The sequence below is a fragment of the Fusarium vanettenii genome (genome assembly GCF_000151355.1).
Source record: "Fusarium vanettenii 77-13-4 chromosome 2 genomic scaffold NECHAsca_18_chr2_1_0, whole genome shotgun sequence".
Lineage (NCBI taxonomy): Eukaryota > Fungi > Ascomycota > Sordariomycetes > Hypocreales > Nectriaceae > Fusarium > Fusarium vanettenii.
In genome coordinates, this window is record NW_003315867.1 from 937,485 (window position 1) to 956,329 (window position 18,845).

Sequence of the window (18,845 nt, forward strand, 5' to 3'; positions counted from 1 at the left end):
AATAGCACAGCCAGAGGTCTAGTCCTTCACATGGCCAGAAATAGCACAATTAACGGCTTGAAAATAGTAGGATTGTATGTCAAGGATAGACTCCCATGCCCCTTGCCCTCAAACCTGAGAGGCCATCAATATGTGGCACCAATGTCCACGAGCAACTTCCGTTATGCCGGGTTGAATAAAAACAAGACAAATCATTTTCCCCATGGTGCCAAGCCCTGCATTCCAACCACGCCTTTGAAAGCGTGGAGTAGTTCAATGGTGGCGGCCACCAAAAAAACCAGCGGGCTGCGCCTCTCCCAGCAACGCCGGATATCCAAAAGACACTGAAACGCCACCGAAAACAAACAAAGATAATGTCAAAATAAAGCAAGCGTGGCTCACGTGCCACAAAGGGAAGTAGAGGATGCAACCACAAGTCATGCTCTGGTCCTGTCTCAGGGTTACGCGATTCGAGACAGCTGCTCATGTCTTGTCATGCGTGACTTGTGTTTCCTCCCTTCTGTAAAGTGCTGGGTTTTATCCCCAGCTGGTCAAATCATAGGTAATTGAGGGTGTCGGAAAGTACGGCCGTATAGATAAATGCACGGTTTATATCGTGAGATGCACAGGATGTTGCTGTTTTGAATCGGACGTTGGTAAGGAGAGTCGTGAAAAAAAAGGGAAACAAGACGTGGCGCAAGATCGAGCACTGGACTCATGTTCGGTCACGGACGATCCATCGCTTCTTCTCCTTTTTGGGCTTCTCCTCGACAACGGCGGCAGCCCCAGCGCCGGGGAGCATCATGCCGTTCGAATCTCGGTTCGAGTCGTAGCCCGTGTTGTAGGGCATGCCGCCAGCCTCGGAGGCTTCGATACCGGGACCCCAGGATGGTCGAGATGCTGAGCCAGAGTGCTTCTGGCCGAGGGAGGACTGGCGATCCTTCTTGCGGAGGTAACGGCGGCGCCAGATGCAAGCACCAATCCAAATTCCAGCAATGCCGACAACAAGAATGACGAGCATAATCACCCACTGCCAGTGGTTCGAAATCCTGTAGGGCCTAGTTAGGTATATGCTGATCGTCTCAACAATAAGTAACATACCAATCACCGCCGCCGCTAGAGTTGGCGCCCGCTCTGCTGCCGCCAGTCGAGCTAGAACCATCGGTTGTCGTCGTCTTTGACGAGACCTGACCGTTTCCATTTCCCTTGTTGGCGTTCTCGTCGACTGTGCAAATATCGCGGAACCATGCGGCGATTGAGGAAAGGCCGTTGGGGTCGTTAGTACAGGCGTCGTCGCAGGGACCCTTGGTTGCGGTAGAGAATGCAGCGACTCGGGTATCAAGACAGAAACACTGTGTGTAAGCACTCGGGCCGGCGTCTACGGCGATGATGGGAGGAACACAGGCGCCGTTGGCATCGTAAAGGGCACCACAAGAGACGGCGCAAGCAGGAAGGACCTTTCGGTCGTTGAAAGGAACGATGGTGGTCTCGGGAGCGCTGTTTTCGTTGGCAGCTGTAATTATTTCATGTTAGTATGAGGGGATTGTGATAGGGTGATTCGCTGAGACGTACCCATTTTGACAGTGGTTGGGTTGTGATCCCTGAATTAAACGAGAGAAAGAGTGACGAGGAGAAAGACGATGTCGAGGGCACGGAAAAGCCCAGGAGTTGTCGATCGAAAGTTGGCAGAGGGCGGTGGGAGAGTGGTGGTGTTGTGTGTTGTCAGTCGGAAAAAGCCAAGGCAGTGGAGGCGGCGTGCAAATGCGCTATTGACCAAGTGGTGTCGTCACCCAAGCCACTTGAAAATCGTGATGGTGCTTGGCCTATTCCCAGCCTCTCTCTTCTTTCAGCCTTCCAGAAGATCGACAGGACGGGACGGACGGGACCGGAGGGAGTGAGTGAGAGAAAGAGCGCGTGACTCTCAATTTTCGGTCGGTCCTTTGACAGTCGGTCGGTCGGTCGGTGGTTAAAGGACGATACGGTCGGCGGTTGGTTGGTTGGTCGGAAGAACAAAGGACGAGCGGCAGACGAAACACGGAGGATGCGAATCGATGAATGCAGGTGCAAGTCCAAGACTCAAGGAAGAAAAAGGTACGTAGCGAGCGACTCGGAAGACCGGGGAAAAATTGGGTCAAGGAGACGAGACGAGACGAGGACGAGGCCCAAATATTGGGAAAGAGCTGAGCGAGCGGGAGAGTCGGGTCGGGCGACTTGTGACTGCCGCTTTTGACTTAAGTTACAACAACGGCCAGGGTTGGGGGGGGAAGGCGGGACCAGAGCGGGTTCGTCTTGATCCTCTTTTGCAAGAACACGAGAGGGAGAAGGAACACGGGAACAGGAAGGAGCAGGAGCAGGGCCAGAGGGAGAGGGAGCGAGAGATATGGATTGTCAGTTGATAGCAGAAGCAGAGGGAATGTGCAAGAGATGAGCCCAAGAGAAAGAGAGGGAGGCCAGAGACACGAATGGTGGGGAGAACAAGCCAGGTCAGGAATTTGAGTGGCCAGCAGAAGCTTGGAATTGTCCGTTCTACGGATACCTGGCTTCTCAATCCTTTGCTTCTGTTTTTCCTTGCTGCTTGCTTGCTTGGCCCATCCGAATCTGTCAGCCAACGTGACGATACGACCTGACACCTTCCAAGAATCAACGGATCTACTTTTTGGGGGGGTTACTTTCCCCGTCCAGAGCTCGTCTCTCACTGGACGAGCCTCGCCGGGAAGGACGCGCCCAGGCGGCGGGTACGAGAAGCCAAAAGTGTGTCGAGTGACCAGGGCGCCAAGTATTGGTCGGGTATCCCGGCGCGTCAATGTGAGGGCGCATGGACTTCCGGTACTTCCAGTCTGTGTACTCACAAGAACCCAAGCCACCGGCCTGGACTTGGCAAGCGGGTTCGTGGCGCCGGAGTGCTCTTGGAGCTATCGAGACTTTGGCTGACTGGATGGATATCGTTGGATGGGGACAAGCTGACTGCACACGGCAGAAAAAAAGCTGCGCCGTCTCAATAGCCTATAGGTGCCGGTTTATGCAGAGGAGATCACTCAGCAGCCTCTTTATGCGTGCCCCTTTTTCTTGTTTTGCTTTCTGTTTTGTTTTGTTTACCTCAGTCGTTTCACTGAGGCCCCTTGGCGTCTCGGATTCAGAGCAGCCAGCGCTCAGGCTTCAACTGGCCGCACCCTGCTTTTGCTTTTGAGCAACCTCGTACAAGGACATTAGCCTGGGTCCGGCTGCTGCCAGAAATCCCCCCAACAGCCCGCAATGGAGCACGAATATAGACTCACGATCTAACTGTCTTTGGTCGCTTCCCTGGAGCTGCTGATCGTGGATTCTCCGAGGCCTGCTCAGCGACCTATTTGGGCGCCACAGCGGATGACCCCTTGCTGAGTGCCCTGACTGTCAGCGGGCATTGTCCCGACCACGCCCCCAAAGTGCCTGAAAGTGGTCCACACACGCAAGGAGGAGAGCGGCCGTGATTGGCTGGGTTGAGGGTGCAATTTCCGACAAAGTTGGGATGGCATTGGCACTTTGGAGTCCTCCATGGGAAACACGATATCGCCAGAAGAATCAATTGCACGTCACTCACTCTATGTGAACCCTGATAATCACCATTCAGTACCACTGTCACTACTGCCACCGGAAGCGTGTTATCAGCACATGCCTTGCGACCCTGCCGGTGTCCGTATCTTGCTCACCATCTCTCTCCCTTCACTGTCACGTCACATTGGCATCTCTTGGCCATCTCGGGTCAGCGAGATGCCAACACGAGATGGATGCCAGCTCAATGGCTGGGCTGCCAACGATTAACCTTTAATACGTTCGACCGCCTGCAGCGCGCTGATGCCCTTGGCAGAGTGGGGAGAATGACGACGACTCGACACGGCTCATTCCCACGTCGGAGCATCGGGTGCGTGCCCTTGCTTGCTGCTCACGATCTGCTCCAGCAATTTACCTCCGCCCGCCTGTTCCTCGCTGTGAAAATCGGAGCTCAGCTCTCTTGGGCAGGCTGTTCACAGCCAACAACGCAACCCCCATGCCCAACCGTGGGGGCCATGTCTTGCATGCAGCTGGAAGCGAGAATCGAATAAACCTTCATTGTCGAGGACGGCTCCTGTCACCATCATCACGAGTCCTCATTAACGCCACTTGACCATTCAAGTTCTCAAGTTCACGCAATAGTCGAGATCATTTGCAAGAGCCCGTGCTACTGGAAAGAATGTGAGTTAATTTCAGGGACGCTGAGCATGTTCCAGATCAATTAAAGTGTCAGCTGGGCATTGTGGACTCATCACCCACCTCCGTACTCCAAGGCCAAGGACTCCAAGAATGCTTTGTCGAATATCTTGACCTAACTATCACCCCCTCGCCATAATTACTCGCCAGGCACTATGATGGTATACATGGCAATGTCAGAGAGATTTTAACGAAATAGTTGTGAACCGCCACGACTGGTTTAGGTTGAGGATTGGCAAAGCCAAGTTGCCCGTAGTATTCTATCTTCATGCCTAAAGTTTCTAGAGGTCGCCTCGCACCCATTCATCCCTCTGACTTTCTTGGTCAATTCCGAAAACACCCTCCAAATTACGCCATCTAAGACATGTGGTCTTCAGCAACACGCTAAGTGTCACTTCAAGACTGTCGAACCTTAGCCTTGTCTTTCCCACGTTGAGTTTCATCACAAACTGGCTTGACCTCACTGTCGACTTGCCCATTCCCACCTTCTAGAACTAGATGTCCTCGTGCCCTTGATCGCTTGCCGAACCATTAGTGGCCACTGCCGTCGTGGTTTTGGTGCCAAAATCAGGTGGTGATTCTGCCGTAGGGTAGCCCGTCTGGCCAAAGACAGTCCAGGGGCTATCACGTTCAGCCAAAAATCGAGCCATTGCTGGTGAATTTTGCTTGGACTGATTGTTGTAAACCAATTTACTGCCGGCAATGTCTCTTTCTGGCTCGAGGCACAGTTTGTGGCTGATGGGTTGGGGGCAAGAAGCGTGAGTGTCGTTGTTGGCTTTTGGTGTCGAGGGAGGGAGGCGTGTTGTTTCCCCTTGGTATTCATCCCTAGCCCGTGGGCTGCCCTCTAACTCGTCCTTGGCCATTAGAAACGTTGCAGAGACCTTGAACGAGGTATCTGGGGAACTTTGATGATCTTAGAGCAGCTACAGAGATGATATGCCTCGTTGGGTTGAACTTCAGGGGCATTCTCTTGCGAGGCTCTTCCTGCCTTGGAGGTAAAAACCGAGAAAGCAGAAGATTTCCTCGCTCTATGTATTGCCCTCCTGAAGGATCAGCGGAGAACTCCTGACCGAGACTTGAGACTAGCGGGAAGCAGCATCTTCGTCGCCCGATGCACACGCTACCAACATCGCCAAACGTCGTTCTCTAGCTCCTCGCATACTCTCAACTCAACCTATGGGCATCTCATCCCTCGACTGGGGATCCCAGAGCCAGAGCTAAATCCTGCGGTGAGCTTTTTTCGAGACATCGCCCCGGGTTGGGTCTAGGAGGATGCACCCCCGATTGGATGTGCCAGCCTTGGGAGGAAAGACAATCACTCTCCGCGGTTTCTTAAGAGGCTCTTCAAACAGCATGCTGAACAACAAAAGAAATACATACAAGACCATCTGATACACTGCGACTTTGGACACATGCATAGAAAATGAGGAACTTGCGATGTCTGCCTCTGGTTTGAGTCGAATTACTTGTTGGCGACGGGCAAAAACATGGTCCACCACCCTTGGAACTACTATCATGTACGACCGCTCTCACCGAGCCTGTTTTGCACTTTGCTTAGCCACTCGCTAGTTGTGCAACGAGCCCTTTCCCCTTTCGACGTGGCCGTGGCAGAGAGAGGGGCTTGGGGTCGCACAAAGCAGGGGGGCAATGGATCTTGTGAGCGCGGGTGGTTGCAACTTTGACGAGGCATGGGATGATAATGCGTGCTTTGACCTCGGGCTAATATGTACGAGGCGGAAAATAGAGAGCCAAGGATGATACTCGACTTGCTTTGGCGCTATCGCAATGGTTTCGGTTTCACAGCAGTTGACGAGTATCATATCAGGCGTCGTCTTGCCCAGGCTGCGGTATAAGCGAGCTCACGAGGTCAGAATACGACGCGGGCATCCGTTGATCTATGCGTAATGATGTTACTCAGAGCCTTGTTCTGGGTTGAGCTCACACGGCGAGAGCGGCACAGCCTGATATACTCAGAGAAGTGATAGCTCATGCATTGCATTAGTTTTGTCTCTCTTGAACGCCTTTGAGATGGAACTTTCGATAAGTCTTGAACGCAATTGCGCCGATGAAAGTCAGGTCATATGATGGAAGAGATTCCTTTGGGGTTCTGGTGTTGAAAACTGCCAAGAAATGGTTATGCAAAGAAGTCATTGACTAAGATGATGATTTGATGTTGACAGCCCGGAATTGCCAGTGGCTGCATACAATTAGCAACTTCAATTTGCCCAACAATGTGCCTTGCATAATCACACGCAGGTGAGCGAGCAACCCATATATATGCTATTGACACGTTGGCCATGCCGAGTATCAGCCTTGCAATCCCCTCGGTGTATGCAACAGTGACACACATACATCGCAAAGTCTTGGATTCCCAGTTTTGGTCTTGGTCATATTCCCCCTGAACGGCCTCACTGGCTACTGTGTTGCTCCTAGAGCGTATTGTGAGCACGTAGCTGCGTACTGCTACTAGGTAGCTGAAAAGACTGGACGTAACAGGTATACTGGGGCTCATACTATGTCGCTTTTCTGTCATTATGTCTTCCGGTAGGATGGAGACAGGTGCTAATTACTATAATGCCATCTGGCGGAGACAATAAAGCATAGAGAACGAACTTGCCAGGAGATAATGTGTTGAAGAATCGAATTAAGTTTTAACAACTATGTATGTGATATCTCAAAATGGTACTTTTTAAGTTTTATGGCAACGTGGCCGCGTGACAAAGACCGTCAAGACGTCAACGTCTCTCATCCAGCACAGCTGATACTCATGGGCGCGTTTAGAAAACGTTACCCTTAGTCTGCTTGCGGTCGATGGGCTTGTTGTGCCAGACCAGGACGCAAATGACGATGAAGGGCAGGAAAGCACAGCCGGCGATGACCATCTGTCGCTGGACAACTCCGTAGGCGTGGATGACGGCGTCGCGGATAGGGGTACCGACGGGGTCGGCCATCTGCTTGACCATGTCGCCGTAGAGGGCAGCGGTCTCGTTCTTGGCGTATTCGGGAAGGGCCTTGTACATCTCCTTGGGGAGGTCGTTGGTCCAGATGGCACCAGAGATACCGAAGCCGATGGCCTGGCCGATGGAGCCAAACATGGAGTAGAGGGCGAGGGCGACAGCGATATCCTGGTGGTTGACCTGAGTCATGATGGCGAGGGGTCCACACATGGCCCAGATACCACCGCAGACACCGTGGAACACCTGGCACATGACGAGGTAACCGACCTCAACACCGGGGTGACGGAAGTGGATGAGGAGGGCAGTTCCAACGATACACCAGGGAAGACCAGAGACAGCGGGCCAGTAGTATCGACCGTACCATCGAAGGAAACTAAGGAAACGTTAGTAAGGAACACATCCCTGTGAAATAGGTTATAGACTTACAGTCCGATAAAGGGAGCTAAGATGGTCGAGGTGACGGAGAATGCGTTGAGAGTGTAGCCAGCGAGGGAGACGCTGAGGCTGTGGACGACCTGAAGGTACGACATGTAGTAGGTGTCCCAGGCGAAGATGGACATATTGAGGAAGGCACTGAGACAGCAGGCGCCCAGAATGGTCCTGTTCTTGAGGAACTTGAAGGGGATGTACGGGACCTTGGCGTACCACTTCTCCCAAGCAACAAAACCGGCAAGACAGACGACACCAACGACGATCATGGCGATGATGTAGTCGCTAGCCCAGCCATTGGGGGCTCGGGTGGCAATGTTCAGGGGGGTCAGGATCAGAGAGAAACCGGCGATGGTGAGGAGCATGCCGACAACGTCAAACTCGATGACGTAGAACTTGGTAGACTCCCAGAGGCTGCGACCACTCTTCTCGGGGATAAGGCCCATCTTCTTGGCCTTGAACTCGTGGAACATGAAGATGGCGGACACGGGGATGGAGAAGAAGACCAGGATGATACAGAAGGAGCCAAAAGCCCATCGGTAGGTCGAGTGCTTCAGGAAGAGCTCGGCGATCTTGGGGCCTCCAAAGGTCGAGGCGAGACGGGGGCTCATGTAGAGACCAAACATGATCATACGGTTGCGGAGGGACGTCATGTCGGAGAGGACGACGTCGATGATGTAGCTCAAACCGACGTGGCCGACCCAGTAAAAGGTGTGGCCGGCGGCGTACGTCTCGACGTTTTTGCAGACGGCCTTCATGATCATTCCGAGGATGATGATGAGGATCATGAGGAGGAAACCTTCGTTACGGCCGCGGATATCAATGATCTTGGCGATGGCTAGCTTGCTCACACCGGCGATGATGGAGCCAAAGACGCTTGTGACGGCGAGGAGACCGTGCTGGTTGAAGGATGAGGTGACATAGGGCACAAGACTGCCGTGAACAGCTTGAAGCAGGGTATCGACAAAGTTGACCATGTAGAGGCTGAATGACGTTAGTTTATGTTGGTCACTAGAAACTGTGTGAATGCTACTCACAAGCCAAAGACTGCCCACATCATGGCCGGGGACCAGATTTGGGTAACGGCTTCAACCGCCTTTACACCATCCTGCTTGATGCCGCTGTCTTCCGAGTCGCTCTCCTTGTCAGGATAGTCGTTGACCTGGTTCTCGGGGTTGATCTGCTTCTCATAGTCGCGCTCCTCCTCGGCTGGCGCCGGGCTGATTTGTGCAGCCATTGTTGCTTGGTTTGCACACCTGCGGGCTCAAAGGGTACTTGAAAGAGCTTGAGAGGGAAGAGAGTGGGCTTTAGATGGCCAGGGCACTCTGAGGTCTAAAGGACAGGCGTGGAGAATGAGAGAGCAGAGTAACAGCGACAGTCCGGCTTTATACACAACGTTGCATTCACTCATAAACGGCCAGACGGACGAAGCTCTTTGTCCGTACAGCAGTCAATTGGGGATCGGGGCTGGACATCTTGCTGGATCCTGCAGGGATCGTCTTACAGTTTGACCCTGTCCTGGAGGGAGAGAAATGGATGTCCGTCGCCTGTTCCGGAAGTCGGACTAATGCCAAGATTGGGCCCCCAGAACGAGAACGAGAAGAATAGAGAACGAGAGATGCATATTGCAGGATCCATCAGGTCGTATGTAGGGAGTATGGACCTCCAAGGTGGAGTTTGGGTCGCGTGTGAGTAGTCAAACATGGGATAATAGCATCGGACGTGGAAGCCATGGTGTCTGATTGGACCGTGTACAGGGAGCTCATGAGTAGATCGTTGCCGTATGGAGTTGAAGGAAGGATTTGTCCCCCATCGGAGGAGCTCGCCTCAAGGATGCTACATGTTTCTCAGTCTCTCTCTTTTTTTCTTGCATTATCAGATGATCAGATAAGCTGATATATCGGGCGCAGTCTCTGTTGATCCCACGCTATCCTTGGAAAGCTAGCCAGCCAAGCAATGCTCTCCTGTGACAACACACAAATTTCACACTCCCTTCTTTCCCGAGCGATTGGTACAGACGCGAGTCAGGGCACTCTAGGACCCTCTGATGGTCAGGACGCTTCTTCTTGCCAAGACGCTCGTTCTCGTGGCTTTTTCTCCTCTGGCTTGCATGGTTAGGGCCCTGGCAACCCCGGCTTATGACCGGTTCCTCGCTTGCTTTTTTTCACTCTTTTCAATTTCTGTTGTGGTTCTTCTTGGCGTTTCTGGAGAAACAATGTTAATGGGGATGGCCTGCTTCCCTCCTCACGATCTCGACTGATATTTTTACCCGAGGTTAACAATGAGAACGGTTTTCTCACAGTCGTGAGTTTAAGGTGAGGCGTCTCAGCCCTGGCGCTTGTCAAGGGGCGCAAGCGTCTGCGAGCCGTCGTCTAGAAGTGCCGGGGGTGTGTGGCAGCTCGACCTCATCCATTCACTCACTCACTCACTCACTCAGTTGATGGGAGATAAGATAAGATCAATCTAAAAGAGGCTCTCGCCTCGAGGCGAGGCGCCATTTACATCTCTTCCCATCCCACGCATGGCACTTCAGGCGGGAAGGACCGTCCTTGGGGGCAAATCGGTTACAGTGTTGGCTAACGCCGACCATTTGGGGTTTCTTGGCCTGTACCGCGTGGCAAGCATGAGATCTGTTCCCTCAAGCGGTGGATATCGGTCCTTTCAAGTTGCTCAGACCAACTCCGCAAGTCCACATTGGCCCGCCAAGCCGGACCTTTTTGGGCCAGGGTACTTCTGTAACGTTATTTGAGGGCCAGTGAGAGTGAATTACTCATACGTAGGAGGCTTTTTCTAGATGCTGTTGGTTTACTACTTTTCTCCCTTGTCCGTTAGCTCAAAGTGGCTAACGACATGACCAACAACTGAATTGATCGGGTCAATCGGCTTGAGCAATATCCGCCAAGTCTATACGGAACTGACATACGCAAGTATTAAAAAAACACTCGAAACGGAGGCCACCGGCAAGTCGCGCGGAGATGGGGTTGAAAGGAACAAGGTCCCTCCCCCCGTGGGTCTACAACCTTCAACCCACCAATGCAACACGACGTGAATCCTGTTGCCTTTAGATGTGGAAACCTCAATGCTACAATGCCTGCCAAGCTGTGGTCCGAGCCAAGGTACGTGGGGGGAGAAGACCTGAAAAGCTCAGGCTATACGTAGCATCGGGAATTGACAACGGATGAGGCCGTCGTTTAGCAGGCGAATGAATCTACTCTATTTACAGGAGAAGCTAATGATCCTGATTGATAACAGAAAGTAATCAATCCTAGACACGCCATTCAAAGAGTGGTCCCCTCATCCTCGTCAAACATGGTTCCCTCCCACCATGGGGTCGGAAGCATTCGGATGGTTCGCCGAATTTGACAGCCCTGTTGAAGTCCTTTTTTTATCCCCCGGAGAATTTGTCTTGAATGAATCATGGTCGTGCTTCCTCGCATCGTTTTTCCCTAAACAGGTAATTGTGGTCTCGCCACTCTGAAAAAGTCGCCTTAGACAAGTGACGTACATGGCAATAAAGAGATCCCCTTTTTACTTATGTTAGTGTCATTTAGTTCAAGAAATTTCTGGATCTGCTAGTTTGTAGTATAGATAATGATTCGAGATCGAGGGGCACGGTTAACTACAAGGGAGTTGATGGGGCCGTCCGTATATTGCCGCTTTCAGAAACCGTTGCGATGATACAGTTACAGTGTAGACAATAACAAGTTCATCCGAGGGTCCGTTTAGCCCCTGTAAGTTGCCACTACAAGATCTCAAAAAATTGGTCAACTTGAAAGCACGAAATGTCCAATCCGTCCAGATGCTACCATCTGCATATGCCAACCATCCAACCAGAGGATGAAATTACCCCCATCACGAGACTAATCCATCTCTTTGACTGCGCGGAGACTCCCATTGGGTATCTTGCAGGGATCTTCACTAATCACGGTTAATATCTCTCTACCCTCACTCAAATTGAGATATAGAACTAACATCTCGCCATAGGCTAGTATGCGACTTAGATAGTGATCTAGTAGTGGAGACTGGTACCGTGTGGGAGTCTTCGCGCAGTCAAAGAGATAGGAAAACCCCGTCGACCCCATGCTCCGCAAGAATTGATACCCTCACCAGAATATCAAACGATCCATGCAAGGTTTTCCCGGGTTCTCACTGCAGGCCAGGATGCAAGGGTGTTGTGACGGGCCAGGGGGTGTAACGTAAAAGCCGATCTGCTGATGAGCCGTTTACAAAAGGAATCATATCCCGCTGTTGTACGACGTACGGGCTGTCCAATGTCAGTTCGGTTGAAATAATGCCCGGGGTTCTTGCGTGGGGTGACTCGGCGATTTAACCAGAGTTGTTCTTGGCGACGAATTGAGGCCGCTGCTCCAATGGGTTGAATGAAAGTGGCCGAAACCATTGAGTGTGATTGCTATAAAATAAAGGATGATCTAAGTGGTCTATGGATCAGACAAAAGCGGCGGTAGAGTCTCGTTGGCTGACCCAAGGAGTTGATGTCCGACGTGATTCTCAACAACTCGGAAGTTCACGGCAAGTTGTAGGTCGATATAGGCCAAATATGCGACTCTACATGATAGATTGATGTCTAGTTCTTAATGAGAACGTACTTCTTAACTCTGGCCACTGCCTATCGCCCCCAAGATGACCTGGCCGCAGTGGCATACCCTTCCATCCAGCGGCCATTTCCTTCATCCTTCGAGGTAGCCACATGTTAAATACCGATATATCAGACTCATTATGAGACATTCTATAGTGGAATAAATTACTCCACCGGAGTAGGAGTTCGTAGTCCGGTCCGGGCTGTCGGGGAGGGGATAGTCTGGTGGAGGGCGTGGGGTGCCCACCTGCGGCAGCCAAGCAGCCAAGGAACTATTCTAGATCATTTAAACAAGACATGGGATCAAGCGGTACGATTCTGAAGCGTGATGTAGCTTTACTGGGCTCAGAGAGGGCAGAGTGTGGCAACCTGGGGAGTAGGGGCCGGAGCCACAGAAGCAGTGTCACTACCTACCTTGAGTTGACAACCAGAAGTCTATTGTAGTCCTTACACATTGTTGAATAAGAAAAAAGTTACATATGTACATCTACTGTGTCATGGTTCTTGTTAAGCTTGACCTGAACCCGCCCAAGCTGCCTATGGTCGCACTTACACCAGTGCCTATCGGGTGAGCAGCGAGGGATAGCAACAGCCAAGTTTCCCAACGCTGAATTGTTTTTATACAAACTTTGCTTAGGCATTTGCCTCTTAATATAGAATGGGTTTGTCCTTGTTGTTTTGTATGTCGCATCACCTTGATTCAAGCTTTAGAGTTGCATCTTCCACCCCAACCTTATTTATCGCCGAACCCTTGATACATTTTCCATGCGAGTGTCAACTCTTGAGCATACTTTTATGTAGCAAGAAACTTGGTAAATCCATGCCTCGCTGCTTCACTGTCTATACGAAGTCACGCAGATTGAGCTGTTGCAAATTTCCAGCTTGCACGCATGCCATTTGAACATCTAAAAATTGAAACTACTACGGCCTGATCCTCTACTTCTATGCTAAGAAGTGCCGAGCAAACTGGGCTAAGCAGTAACTACTATCAAATCCATATTCACTACTTGAACGTTACCATTAGGTATAATCATGCCTACTGAGAGCTTGTTAGAACTTGATTCTGCCGAGTTGACCATTTGACTTTGTGAATGCATACATGGACTTTACAAGGAGGTTACATATACCCTTTCATGTTATATAAACATATGAACATCCCATCGGAGCTCGAAACAGGACATCGACATCACAGGATCTTCCAAAGCATTGGAGTCAAGAGCTTATCGTAATACTTTCGAGAATTTATTCTGCCTTCACTGAGAACATCGCACCTTAACACATTCGTGAGTTGTCAACGAGACCAAGACCACGAGCATATCATCTAACCCTCGCAACCTCCAGATACCGAACGAGATGGATCCTTTCCTGTCACTTCCCGCTGAGCTTCAGGTTCAAATTCTGACCCAACTCCAGACAAGCAGCCTCCACCAGATGATCAGGGCGTCGCCGGCCATGCTGCATGAGTATACGCATTCCAAGAGCTACATTGCCGGGGTGTTTATATCAAAAGACTTTGACGATGAGCTCATGCAAGATGCCATGGCGGTTCTGACCTTCCCGGATCTGGATGCTCCCGATTATCCCCATGAGGCCGTTGAACATCACCTCGAGATGTGGGCGTCGAAGCAGTTGTCCAACCCCCTCGAGACACATGACCAGGAGGCCATAGAGGACCTGGAAAGGCTACGTATTCGACTTCGCATCTTCATGGGAGACTACGTAGCCAAAGCAATAGCTCGTGTCCCTTTCCGCCAGTACCGCCAGCTTCCGACCCCTTCACCAACCCAGGCTGGCATTTTCGACGTTGACCGGTTGAGCGACTCGGAGCGGAGAAGATTCTTCCAGGCCTTCTTGAGGTACGAGCTTCTCTCCAAAATCTACAGCCAGACGTGTAGTCTCGGCTTGTACTGGCGCTGGAATTGGAAGAAGCTCTGGGAGGTTAGAGACGTTCGTGTTGGACCGCACTGGGAGGTGGAGGCACTTCTTTGCGTCCACAACTACCTCGAATCGCTCTACGGGGCCATGATTATTCGTTGCAACGATGCCATGGCACGAGAGAAACGTTCCCCTTTTCGACGACAATGGGATGGGTACGACACTCACTGGAACCCTGAATACTCCCCGTGTCTATCTAAGAGCGAGGCCCGCGTCGCGGGTACCTTGGCGCATCACGGCCTTGACCTCGTCTCCAGCATACTTGGAGTCGCCAACACTGGCATCGGTGGCTGCCGTCGTCTTGGGTCATGGTTTAAAGCCTTCAACACCGAGGTCCACAACCGTTCCGTTGATTCCTTGCCCAACACCGACCTGGGCACCACAACTCACGAGGCACCGGGCTTGTACAAGAAGTTGCTCGGCTACTCATTGTTGGATACCTTCATGAACTCGGAACTTTACAGACAGCGAGCCTGGGCCTTCTTTGATGATGATCGGTTCATGCCTAACCGTGACACATGGGAACTGTTTTCGGGTGATGTCTGGCAGGATGATATACGGAACAATATCCCGTATGATCACTTCAAGGGGCAGGCGGAGACCTTGGACGACGATAGCGACGATTACTCGGAGGAGACAAGGGGCCATGGGAAGAGAGTCGTTCTAGGACCGCGACGGTTCTTTGCGAGACAGCTGGAGGGCGAGTTGGTTGTTTTCTGGCCCAGCTCAACATCCCACAACTGTACCTTTATGCACTCTGGCCTTGGTGCCTATGCAGGGCCCCTTGGAGGTCTGTAGTTGTGAATGGGGTTTTGCTTTGGGTTCTTTAACTTGAGCTATTTGACGGGTTGCTGGTTGATCATGATTGGGTATAAGGTAGAGTTGAGATAATAGAAAACGCAATGTCGCTCTATTTCAATGTACATACCGTTAACTTGATCTCTCTTATCGACGATACTTGAGGTTAGTCTATCCGTCTTTATCTATTGCCCTACAATCATTGGAAGATCTCCTTTGAAACCTGCCTGACTTCGCAAATGGAACAGGGAGTATTACAACCGCGCCCACAGTGGTAGACGATGGCCAAGTAAGCATTGCGAACCAGCATGATGTTAGAGAGCGAGAGCGCTTCTAATTTAGTGAAATACTCCTATAAATTGAACTTTTCTGCATCTTACCGTCATGCGGTATTTGGCAGTGCTCTTAACTGTGACTGAAACTGGGCAATATGGTTACTTGACTGTGTCGACCAAGCTCTCGATATTCTCCTCGGTTTCGGGGATGACCAACTCTGGCCTGGCAGGAACGTAGTTATCAAGAGAAAACGAGTAAAGACTGTTTGTCCAAACATATAAACACGAGGGGCAAAAAGCAAAGCACATTGGGTGTTAGGATTGGGGCTTGTGATCTTCATGGCCGTGTGACCCTCGCATCTCAGTATGATCATCTACCTAGATCAGCAAAAAGGAACTCCGGTACAGGGAATCGAACCCTGGGCTCCGCGGTACTGTTCCCTCAGGTTATGAGAGCGCGAAATGTTAGCCACTACACCATACCGGATGATGTTGCTTGGAAAGGTGCCCTCAAAGCTGGCATTATGGATCCAGGGTAGCCCACGTGATGCATTGGCAGACTCATCATGACGCTAACCACATGAAGCTTGTGTGGGTCTGAGGTCACTGTACGTCATCGGCTCATCGTCATGCGCCACACCATCTAGAGGAGCTTCAGCCTTCCCATTTGCACCTCAGTGCATAAACCGTCAATTATTGCAACTCCGCTGGCCCAGCACCGCTTTTCAAGATGGCGCTGGAAGACGATGAAAAAGGATGCACGAGGGAGGATTTGATGGCCCCCAACAACGAGAAAAACTTCACGGTCCAGCTTGTCTTGTCCTTGGCGATAGGCGCGTCCGCCTTTTTCCTCTTCTGTGTATGTCATGTCCAGCTTCACCGTTTTTCCACGCCTTGCCTTGGGCTCTCGGTCTCCTCGAGATCCTTTGTGCATCATTGAGCATAATGCTGATATTCTACAGTTTCTACGCCCGCGATGGCCATCTCTCTACGCCGCACGAAAACGCCGTCTCGGCCACACGCTCGGCCTCCCCTCCCTGCCCAATTCTGCGTTTGGCTGGATTCCGCCCCTATACAGGATCACCGAAGAGCAAGTTCTTGCATCAGCTGGCCTGGATGCTTTTGTGGTACGAGCCAAATCTTGATAGCGTATGGACCAGTGCTGATGAACCATAGTTTTTGAGCTTTTTCAAGATGTCGACCCGTCTCTTTGCCGTCATGGCTTTCTTCGCAACCACTGTTCTCTGCCCTATCAACATCAAATACAATCATCTTAAATTTAAATTTGACCTTGGACCTGGCTTAGGGGGCACCAAGCCCGAAGCCCAAGATCTGTTTGATGCACCAGGTCAATCTTCGCTCTGGACCTCGGGCGTTGACCCGTTCAAAGACAAGGACGGGGATGACGTGGATCTCAGCGCGGAAAAAGGCTGGCTATGGTCATATGTCATCTTCACCTACTTCTTTGTCCTCTTGACTATCTACTTTGTTAATTGGGAGACATTCCGCATCATTCGATACCGCCAGGACTACCTTGGATCCCAATCCACAGTCACGGATAGAACATTCCGTCTTACGGGCATCCCGGACGACTTGAGGTCTGAGGGTCAAATAAAGCAGCTTATTGAAAAGCTGGGTATTGGTACTGTCGAAAAGGTCACCATCTGCCGCGACTGGAAAAGGCTTGACGACCTTGTGGATTTGCGAGAGACTACCCTTCGAAGTCTCGAGGCCGCCTGGGCAACCTTTCTAAACCGACAGCGCCAGAAAAAGAAGAACAGTCGCCGACAAGAACAAGCCAACGGCGCAACTCCCAGCGACTCCCAGGATCGAGGGCTGGATAATGAGGCTGGCGAGAACGGACATCTCCTGGATTCGGACCAGGGACCGTGGGATTCTGAGGACGAAGGAAGGCCCAAAGTTAACATCCGTTACGGTACTCTTGGTTTGCGGTCCCGAAACGTCGACGCGATCGACTATTACGAAGAAAGACTTCGACGACTGGATGCTAAGATCATTGACGCTCGTGGCAAGACGTACACAGCTACCGACATGGCCATCGTTACTATGGATTCAGTTGCCTCTTGCCAAATGGTGATTCAGGCACGCATCGACCCAAGACCCGGCCGGCTGTTGACAAAGCCAACCCCAGCCCCTTCGGACCTGGTCTGGAGGAACACTTACTCACGACGCGGCGTTCGTCGTCTTAAGTCGTGGGCCATCACGCTGTTCATCACGTTTCTCACCCTGCTCTGGATCTTCCCCACGGCTATTCTGGCCTCCTGGTTAAGCATCTGCGCCGTCAGAAAGACATTTCCTAATTTTGCGCTTTGGCTACAAGGCCACGACATTATTCACTCACTGGTTCAAAACGGCCTCCCTGCTCTGGTCGTTTCACTTCTTAACGTTGCTGTCCCGTATCTCTACGACTTCCTCTCCAACCGGCAGGGAATGATATCTCAGGGTGACGTGGAGCTTTCCCTCATCTCCAAGAACTACTTCTTCACCTTCTTCAACACGTTTTTCGTCTTTGCGGTTTCAAAGACTGGATTCGAGTTCTTCACCGTCATGCGGAAATTCCTCAAGGACACCAGCCAGCTCCCCAGTGTCATTGCTGCCGATGTAGAGGGGCTCTCCACTTTCTACATCTCCTTCATCATGTTGCAAGGCATCGGCCTGATGCCGTTCAGAATCTTGGAGGCGGGGAGTGTGTTTCTCTACCCCTTCCTTCGGTCGATGGCCAAGACGCCGCGCGACTTTGAGGAGCTGAAGCAGCCTCCTCCCTTCCAGTATGGCTTCTTCTTGCCCACGGCCTTGCTTGTCTTCAATCTTTGCCTCATCTACAGTGTTCTCAATCGAGGGCTCATCATCCTTATCGTCGGCACCATTTATTTCAGCTTGGGATACTTCACATTCAAGTACATGGTACTGTATGCCATGGATCAGCCTCAACATGCAACCGGAGGTGCGTGGCGGATAATATGCCAACGTATCATCATCGGTCTACTTGTCTTTGAGGTGGTCATGTTTGGTAAGATTGCAGCGGAGAAGGCTTTTATTCAATCTGCATTCATCCTGCCACTGATGCCGTTCTCAATCTGGTATAGCTACTACATCAAGCAGCGGTTTGAGCCCCTCACCATCTATATCGCTCTCCGCGCCATTAGAGCTGGCGAGGACCCAGAGGACAGCGCTGCCATGGACGATGCTTTTGAGGAAGAAGACGGCCCTCGACCTTCGCAGGCCATCCTTCGCCGAGGAAGCACTCTTGACGAATACAAGGAAAAGGGACTCGTTTTTGTGAACCCCAGCCTTGTAGCCCCGTAAGTTTCACCAAATCCCCGAGATGACTCTGAGCTGACTTGACTGTGACAGATTGCAGCAGCCTTGGATCTACAAAGAACCACCCCCGCCGCTGCCCGAGAGTGAAACAGATGATCAGGAGCGACCGATCCTTCAGGGTGTCGATAGCACTCTTGGCATAGGGGAGGATAATGTCTGGCGAGATAACGGGGAAACTAATGTTTAACGAGGTTATCATTGAGAGGAGGGATACACGAACACGGCGCTTGTTTGGTTGTTAACAAGGAGTTTAGTTTAAACGTGCTTGATTTCCATAGTTTGTTGAGGAATAACAGGGGTAAGATATCA

General features: G+C 51.4%; 4 protein-coding genes across 4 annotated transcripts; 2 read left to right on the forward strand and 2 right to left on the reverse strand.

The window, feature by feature from the left end:
- Nucleotides 1–51: 51 nt before the first annotated feature.
- Nucleotides 52–2,027, reverse strand: NECHADRAFT_57915 (uncharacterized protein). Its single transcript, XM_003046378.1, has 3 exons — nucleotides 1,552–2,027; nucleotides 1,081–1,492; nucleotides 52–1,028 (listed from the first exon to the last, which is right to left on the reverse strand). The coding sequence occupies exons 1-3, from the start codon at nucleotides 1,553–1,555 to the stop codon at nucleotides 695–697; spliced, it is 750 nt and encodes a 249-aa protein (XP_003046424.1). The 5' UTR covers nucleotides 1,556–2,027; the 3' UTR covers nucleotides 52–694.
- Nucleotides 2,028–6,980: 4,953 nt separating this feature from the next.
- On the reverse strand, nucleotides 6,981–8,826 carry NECHADRAFT_32666 (uncharacterized protein; the record flags this gene model as incomplete). The annotated part of the gene is made up of 3 exons (XM_003046379.1): nucleotides 6,981–7,533; nucleotides 7,587–8,573; nucleotides 8,627–8,826. The coding sequence occupies 3 exons, from the start codon at nucleotides 8,824–8,826 to the stop codon at nucleotides 6,981–6,983; spliced, it is 1,740 nt and encodes a 579-aa protein (XP_003046425.1).
- A 4,713-nt stretch (nucleotides 8,827–13,539) lies between these two features.
- Nucleotides 13,540–15,256, forward strand: NECHADRAFT_76140 (uncharacterized protein; the record flags this gene model as incomplete). Its single annotated transcript, XM_003045818.1, has 2 exons — nucleotides 13,540–14,911; nucleotides 15,168–15,256. The coding sequence occupies 2 exons, from the start codon at nucleotides 13,540–13,542 to the stop codon at nucleotides 15,254–15,256; spliced, it is 1,461 nt and encodes a 486-aa protein (XP_003045864.1).
- Nucleotides 15,257–15,924: 668 nt separating this feature from the next.
- NECHADRAFT_34365 (uncharacterized protein) lies at nucleotides 15,925–18,723 on the forward strand (the record flags this gene model as incomplete). The annotated part of the gene is made up of 4 exons (XM_003045819.1): nucleotides 15,925–16,053; nucleotides 16,157–16,321; nucleotides 16,371–18,517; nucleotides 18,570–18,723. The coding sequence occupies 4 exons, from the start codon at nucleotides 15,925–15,927 to the stop codon at nucleotides 18,721–18,723; spliced, it is 2,595 nt and encodes an 864-aa protein (XP_003045865.1).
- Between the last annotated feature and the right edge of the window lie 122 nt (nucleotides 18,724–18,845).

Coding starts and splice junctions, on each gene's coding strand:
- NECHADRAFT_57915 (XM_003046378.1), bottom strand. Junction 1,029..1,080: donor TCTAGCGGCGGCGGTGATTG/GTATGTTACTTA, acceptor TAGGCCCTACAG/GATTTCGAACCACTGGCAGT.